At 39.2% G+C, this 8,503-nt stretch overlaps 1 protein-coding gene across 1 annotated transcript; it reads right to left on the minus strand.

Annotated features, from left to right (window-relative positions):
- Positions 1–1,370: 1,370 nt before the first annotated feature.
- Positions 1,371–7,771, minus strand: lrit3a (info leucine-rich repeat, immunoglobulin-like and transmembrane domains 3a). The gene is made up of 4 exons (XM_067599872.1): positions 7,540–7,771; positions 5,525–5,991; positions 3,424–3,729; positions 1,371–3,173 (listed from the first exon to the last, which is right to left on the minus strand). Exons 1-4 carry the CDS (start codon positions 7,653–7,655, stop codon positions 2,140–2,142), a joined length of 1,923 nt encoding a protein of 640 aa, XP_067455973.1. The 5' UTR covers positions 7,656–7,771; the 3' UTR covers positions 1,371–2,139.
- Between the last annotated feature and the right edge of the window lie 732 nt (positions 7,772–8,503).

Here is an 8,503-nt window from a genome sequence, read left to right on the forward strand (position 1 = left end):
CAGCTAGCCTCCCAGCTAACGTTAGCCCCGGCTCTCCATGTGGAGCACCGAGCCCCGGTTTGTGATTCAGGTTAAAGTGGGAGAAAGCATCTGATCTGATGGGCGGCTGAGTGAAGTGGAGCCTGCGGCGGAAGCACCTGGACTGTCCGGGTGACACAGTCCGTCGAGGGAAGCACAGTCAGGCGGCGTTGGAGAAGGCGACATATTGGCCTCTCATAATTGGCAGAATTCGCTGATGCCGATATTTCATTTTCAAGCTTTTATCGGCCGATACCTATGATGTGCTGATAATATCGTGCATCCCTAATTGTTTGGTCTTTCCTCTGGCCCACTTGCCTCAGTGAAGTATGTAGCCTACCTATCAATCTATCTGTGTTTCTCTCTGTCTGTCCATTCATAGTTTATCTATCATTAACAGCCCAGCCCATCTTTGTCTACCATCCATTCAGTCTGTTTGTTAAAACAACCTGGCTGTTGCCATGATAACAGCACAGCTGGCATTAGAGATTACTTAGTGCTGCAGGCACATACAGCTGGTGGCTCAGAAGTATCCATGGGAACTGTTTCCCAGGTCCACCCATCATCTTATCAGGATTTACAGCAATGCCTATTCAGATGTTTAGAAAGCATGACAACTGTGAGCCATTGATTGTCAAGATGAACATGACTGCTCTTATTTATATGAGTGAGCACACCTGATACATCTATATACATTTCACTATTCACTTATATTCATAAATGACACTGATCATACTTGTACCATTAGGAACCTCTATATTTTGCTCCTACATGATGTGTTGTGTTTGATTCACAATAAAAGACATGCTCATTTTTTAGAGACTTTTCTCACCTCATTCCATGAGCCAGCATCACACACATGGACATGGATGTGATGCACACACTAAGATGGTATATGATGAGGATAGGATGATGATGAAGTACAGTGTGCCTTGTAATACAAGGATTTAGATTTAGTTTCACCAGTTGAAACCAAGAAAGGAGACATATGCTGTTGCCAATATTAAACTCTGAGAAATTATGAATATGATGCAAGAAAATTCAGAATAACATGAATTTTAGGTGTCCATGTAGAATTTTACTGTGCCAGAGAGGGAGGTGTTTCCTCTTAGTCAATTTCTGGCATCAAAATGAGTATTTATTTATGAATTTATTTATGTTGTATGATTGCTGGTACAAAGTTGCAGCCGACGATTTTAGTGGCTATCTATTAGATACATAATACAACTACAAATAAAAACACTTAAAACAATTAGACAGGCATACTTGTTTAAAGTGTTGAAAAATTGTATTTTTTATGTGGGAACAATATGCAACTATATACTTGGTACAACACAAGTACACATAACAAATGGAATTCAACAATTGTTCAGTTTAATAAAAACAAATGTACAACTTCATTTATAGACAAATATATACATATAATCATAGAAACTGGCAATATTGTATATGGGTCACATATTCTATCAAACACATTGACAGTACTTTCTGGTCCGGTAAGGCAACAATCAGCTTGATGCTTGAAGCAACAATGATGTTGTATATGTGATGGGAAGTGGATAATCGGTCTTCTTTTGCACCACCACATAATATTCATATCTGACATGTAAACTTTGGCATTGAATATAACATAAAACACCACACACAGTTAACTGACAGGCTCTTTGTATGGTACTATTTATAAGTTATATAAGTCCAACAAAGGTGCTGGGCTGTAGTGACAACCATTCAAAGGTCTTTATCAAATATAAGGCTCCAAAATAAATAAGGTCATGAATGAAAATATTGCAGTCATTGACTGATCTGTTCTTTTGAACACCCAAACAACCCCCGGGAATGTTTTCATGTTAACTATGCTTTTCTAAATCATTGTATTAATCTTTATACATTGTTGGTGGTGAATGCAGAATAGATGTGTTTAACCATTACATCACAGGAAATTATCACATTACAGCCCCTCAGATGTGAAAATTTAAAATATATATATATATATATATATATATATAAAGATTTATAAATGATTTCATAGTCAATAGTTTATCAGTGTCATAAAAGGCATATAAAGAGTATTTGATATAAAGGGGTACTAGGATGGCGTTTGGGCACCATGGATTCCTGGCATCAGCAGAGATACTCAGACCGGGAACTGTCACTCTTATAGGTCATCTGGGAGTCAATGCTTGACCTGGAGCACAAGAGCATTCGCTCTGATTCATGGGTTGGTCTCCTTGCCCAAAGCTCAGTTGGGTGAGAGGTCAAAGTCCTTTGTTTCATTGAAATAGTTTCAAACTTGACATAGCTCTCTTTTTCAAGCTCCTCTTCATCCAAAGCTGTGCTATGCCCTTTGCAGTAGAGAGCGAGAATCTTGTAGAGCAACAGGGCAATAAGAGGCAAAACCAAAGCACAGGCAATACCGCTTATGATCATGAAAAGCTGGTTCTGCCCAGTGTCCTCAACATTGTCCAGAGTGTAGAAGTCAATGCAAGGATCTTTTCCAGCCGCACTACCCTTTGCTATGAGGCAAACTGAGTACCTCATCCCAGACGATAGTCCCTCTAGCAGCACTTTGCCACTGCCAGCATTAGTCTCCACTGTACTTTTGCTGTCATCCTCACCGTAAGGTGAATATACGACTGTGAGTGGGGATTCATTTGGTACCCCATCTGCTGTCCAGAGCAACACTGCACTGTCAGATGTTTCTTCTACAATCTTTAGGTCTTTGACAGACTCTGAGACATCGTTTTTCTTGCTCTTTTCATCTGCTGCAAGCTTTCTCCCATTACCTCCTTGGTGGATCTTTGCAGGTTTGAGGGAACCTCTCTGTAGACCGTTGCTAGGGGTAGTTTTTGGTTTCTTGGTGACAGCAGATAGTGTTGTTGGTGATCTTGGAAGGATTGTGGATGTGACAAGGAGTGTGTTGGGAATGTCCGTTGGGGGAGTAAATGTTGTGAATTGGCTGGTTGGTCCAGTTCCAATGCTAGGCTTCAGTGGAGGGATGGTGGTACTGATGGTACCAGCAACCGAGACGGAAATGGTGGCTTCTGCGCTGCCGGCAACATTCTTAGCTTTGCAACTATAGTTCCCAGCATCCTTGTACAGTATTCCATGCAAGCTCATGATGGACCATCTGATGCCATCCCCAGGTGACTCCTGGACTAGAGAGTGAAACAAGAACACAAAAGTAAATATGGATCAAGTCTCACAAACCTTGCACTGCTCTGCATGTTTTCAAATGGATTATGATCCTGTGGCACTATCACCGCAGACCTCAATGCTACCTACATATCAGGCAATAAAAATCTACACATTACAGATAAGCTACTGAGATAGCAAATCCCAGTTAATTTAAAAATAACACTTTGCTTTGAAAATTTCCTAGAATGTTCAAAAGCCTGCATATTATACCTGTGTTGTTGACAGGTGAGCCATCTGTCTTCGCCCAGTAGAGAGTTGGTGTTGGGTATCCTGTGGCATCACATCGCAGGAGAACATTACTGCCCAAAGGAGATGTGATCTTGGTTGCAGAAGTCATGACTGACGGCTTTACACAATTCTCAAGTTCAGCACGCTGAAAAAGGACACCAGCCAGATTCTCTGGTCCACTGCAGGTCAGGAATAGGTCCATGAAAACCACTGGTGTGTTGGTCATTTTGGATATCTCAATCAGTTTAGAGATTTTACAGTCACAGAACCAGGGATTATCTTGGAGGCCTGTGGATGAAAAGATGAGGCTTGAGAATTATGAGAATTGTGATTATTGCTATCTATTTAAATGTTTTGTCGATCATAATGGGATGATTTTTAGTTTTAGCAACACTAGAAGTGAAGTGAAGACACGTAACAAAGCTCAGAGGTTGGAGTGGGAGCCAAATACATACAATGAGTCAATGTAACTTTCAACACCTAATGTTTACTCTGAGGTCGGTTAATCACCATTGCAAATAGTAGGTCTGATTAGGTTGTAGGCAGTTCACAGTATCTTTTCAACCTGAATTAGCTTAGAAAATTCACATAAATGATGTACAGTAATGACAATGAAATTCAAAGGCTGTGGAAATGAACCTATGATATAGATATATACTCCCTTACAAATTGCTGTAAACACCTTCTGTACACAATAGGTAAGCACATGTACTTGTGCATACTAAAGCCCTTTAACCAGATTAGTTTGTCTTAACAGAGGCAAAGCACCTAAGCTGGCTCTGGCCTTCCTCCAACTTGTTGCAACACACCATTTTCCATTAGCCTTTCTGTTAGCATAAACATCACTAGATCACTAACAACTTTAGCACATTATAATCAAGGTGTCAAGATTGAAGTTTTAGGAAGTATTTGTAAAAAAAAACTTTTCAAATTTGATCACAAGCTGAAAGTAAAGTTGTCAGTTAAAATTATGTTAAATGTTTGAAAATGCATGTATTTATAACTTAGTTCTATTTATAACTTAGCTATATTATTTTATTTTTAATGTAGTGCACAATATCAAAATTTGACAAAGACATATGAGCTGGCAAATAGTCTTGAAATTATTTAACTTTTGTATAATTATACAAAAGAGTAAAGGTGACCATACTTCTTGCATAATATGAACACAAAACATTTCTAGGATACACTGAAAAAGTGCTTGTCTGTTTGTGCATGGACTGTTTTTTTCCTTACAGCCTAATCCTGTTTCTCCTTCAGGTAAACCAGAGCACACAGCCAGCCTCTTTCGACATGGATAAGCTAGCTTGGCCTTATGTAGCCTATTAACAATATCCCCCCACTGTCCATGCAACACAGATACAGTGAGCACACATTAAGTTACGTGTAAGTCAAGACTACATGTAGCAATAAAGATTATTTCAATAAAAATATAACGGGAAGAATGAGGTTCTTAAAACGCTAAACATAGTAAGGATTAAATTAGCAAATTTAAACTGTTTTCCTGGGAAGGAAGTATCATGAATTAGACTATAAGAAATTGACTACTGGGTACAATATTTATTATTTCTGACACCCACAATGTTTTTCTGAAGTACCATGAAAAAGACAAGTGAACCTGTAACACCGGTACTGCTTGGAGGACTATGACACTGGATCCTAGAGTTTTGGGTGTTGTCAAATGTAAATGAAACAACCAACAGTAGGGATATTATAAAATATGATTGATCATTGGAAAGTAATTGTAAGTGCACTATATTGCATGTGCACATGAAATATAGTACAGTTACATTTACAATTTTGTTCTCTAATTTATTCCACTGAACTTGACCCTGGCTTGGATTGCCAAAAGACAATACAGGACAATAAATTAACAAAGCGCAGTAGACATCAACTCTGCCACTACTTAGAATAAGCTAATTTCATTATGTCGTGGCAGTCACCACCAAGGCAGATTTTAGTCAGAACAAGTCTGGCTAGATTAACAGGTGATGGAATGAGGTTCTTGATGTAATTATAAATAACACCAAATGTGTCCAGGCCTGGCCCTAATATCCTGTAAAACCAAACCTTTTCACCTTACCTATCACAACTTTCTGGGAGACATTTGTAGAGATCGGTGCTCCATTTAATGGGGGCCAGATGTCCATGAGATCAGAGGGCAGGGTGGCTAATTTGTTGCTGGATAGATCCAAATAGGTAATGTTGAGAAGGTAAGGGATAGCCTCAGTGGGAACGTTGGTGAGTCTGTTGTTGTGTAGATCCAGTGTCCTCAGCCTGGGCATCTCTTTTAGAGACTCCCATGGGAACATGGAGATCATATTTCCATCCAGCCTCAGCTCATGGAGCACTTTGAGGTTGTAGAAACTTCCACTATCCACTGACGTTATGGAATTGTAAGTAATCCACAGATATCGTAGCTCCACCAGGTAGTAAAAGGCTTCTGTTGGGATTCGCCGTACAGCAGTTTTCTCAACACGAAGTTTTACTGTGTCCACAGGGACGTTGACAGGAATATCAGACATGTCTGGGTCATTGCAGAGCACAGATCTGAGAATAAAATATAATATAATAATATTTCAACATATTCTATGGCCAGATCACAACACTGTTTTACAAAGGGTAACTGTAACACTTAAACCCATTTTCCAATGAGATAACAGATGTTTCCATTAGCGTTTTAAGGAATTAATTACCATTCTCCAAGTTATAACATCAATCCATCAATTCATTATCAATCGGTCCATTTATCCATTCATCCATCCATCCATCTATAGATCCAGAGTCTCTGTTGTGAAGTGGGATGCTTTTTCTGACATGACTGTAGTCTATCTAGATGGCACTTCCCAGATGGCAAGGTCAGAGCTAATCATCATCACCATCATCATAAATAGTGAGTGATCATGTGGGTCAACTTCTACTGGAAGTGTTGGAATATTTGGAATCAGTTAGTCATAGATAAAGACTATATAGAAGAGAACCCTTTAAATTAATTAGCATTACGTGATTACGGTACTTTCAGCTATGACTTTTAGCTTGTTGCAAAGAGTGTTCTTATCATGGTAATGATACTCCTGTATTTGAACATGTGTCTTTATACCTAGTACATAATCTTTAGAAGTACCATTACTGGCAGTCTCTTTTCTCTTGTTCTACAACTGAATTATAAGATCACAAATCAAACTTCTCCCTGTTGTCTAACTTGGTAGTGAATTTTCTCTAACACAAACCAATCCAGCCAAGGGAATTTGAATATATACTTTGTTTATATGCTGCTGTTTAGCATCTTCTCCCTGTAGTGTTTGACTTGTAAACATGGTGGATTCATTACTTTTTCTCTTTTACCAAAACCTGACTATATACAGGGATAGAGATCAGTACTCAGACTAATTATGCAGATGGCAATTGGGTCTTTTTCAGGGATTAATAGATTGGTACCATGCCATGGAACATACATTATGTCAATACATGTCATTACAACCTGTACAAATGGCACTGTGGTGGATTGTGATGAATTTTCCTTTATTTTCAATGTACATGTATGGAGACAACAATTAGAAGTTCAATATTTTGTTTGCACTGATATTAATCATCATTTCCCTCCATTTCTACATTGAATGGCTCTCAATTTTAGCCAATTTTTGTTCATCCAAATCAGGTTGCACACAAAAAGTTTTTTATGCACTCTGATGGAGGTCAGATGGCTGAAAAATGTTTTGAACTTTGTGCTCTTCACTAAGCATGTAAATATAACTTGTTAAGTGCAACGCCTTTACTTTCCCTTGATTTAACACGGATTACGCATCAGAGCGCTGTGGTAGCACTTATTGTTGTGCTCATTTAAGTGGGTCATCATTGTCAAATAAGACTGAAAATATGTGGAACTTCTTTCCAACTACACAGAGATGAATATGTCGTAGGATTTTTTTTATCATTGTTTTGTTAGTTAGAAGTTATGAAGACGATGACCAAATTAGGCGAATGTCTACACAAGTCTTAATAAATGTCATGAAATTGCCTTCCATTTTCATTTACCGAATTGACAAAAGATGCCAAGAGTGTGTGTGAATGAGTGAGCACTATTTAAGTACAATTTACCTGGTTCCTGTTCCATCGGTACGTCCATGGAAGACACAGGTGCACTGGGATGGACAGAAGGGATGAGCCATACTGAGGCAGCATAGTAATACATGCACATAGAGAAATCGACGCATGATTTCACCGAATGCACCCAAAGTTCTCACATCGAGGACAGATCAGGAGAATAGACATCCGGAATCATTGAGAGCTTGAAGAATTCTTCCCAAAAACAAATGGAGAATAATGAAAAGAGCTTCAAAGTCCATAAGAGGCAACAGTACGCAAGCTGAGAATCTAATTACAGTACAGGTCACCTGTGAGATTGACAGTGTGGGGGAGGGGGGAGGGGGATTAGTAGAGGATTTCCTTGGTTTGACAGGGTCACGCAAGCTAGGCAGCAGGGCAGGACCAGTTATTTGGACATGCCGCTAATCGGCTAGCTCTGGAGAGGTTTCCCCTCACGTGACCCAGCCACACCTTTGTTAATCCATTCACCTCAACCTTACAGTTGCTTTTTTTGTTTAACTGCCAAGTTTTGCTGAACGTCCATGTTCTTATTTACTGTCAAACACATTGGAAAACTATTTATATCACTTTATGTACAGCCAGGACATCCCTGTGTAGTTGCGTTCAATCACATTTCCACTGTAGTCCTAGGCACTGTGGTTTTGACCCTTTGTCACCTTACTTCTAAAATATGTACACTATAGATTTTAGGTTTTCTTTTTGTTTGTTTGTACCTGCATCCTGACACAAGTCCCTCTGACTCTCATGAAATCCCTTAAATATAGATGTATTATTGAACTGGAGGCCATATGTTAGATGTGTGAGCGAGTTCTGTCTGGCACTAGGGTGCAAAGTGTAATCTGGGATGTGATTTATTACCGACTGGGCAGACTAATGGCTTATGGTGGGGGGCCAAATGCAACGTGTCTACAGATGACAGGTCCACAGTAGTGTATCCCTTTCATATTTTCTTCAC

This window comes from Thunnus thynnus, chromosome 9 (genome assembly GCF_963924715.1).
Source record: "Thunnus thynnus chromosome 9, fThuThy2.1, whole genome shotgun sequence".
Lineage (NCBI taxonomy): Eukaryota > Metazoa > Chordata > Actinopteri > Scombriformes > Scombridae > Thunnus > Thunnus thynnus.

Bases quoted from the DNA above. Each gene is read 5' to 3' on its own strand.
- lrit3a (XM_067599872.1), bottom strand. From the start codon at position 7,655: ATGCGTCGATTTCTCTATGTGCATGTATTACTATGCTGCCTCAGTATG. The intron at 3,730-5,524 runs GTAAGGTGAAAA...TTTCATCCACAG, and splicing joins CTCCCAGAAAGTTGTGATAG to GCCTCCAAGATAATCCCTGG. The intron at 3,174-3,423 runs GTATAATATGCA...TTCACTCTCTAG, and splicing joins CTCACCTGTCAACAACACAG to TCCAGGAGTCACCTGGGGAT.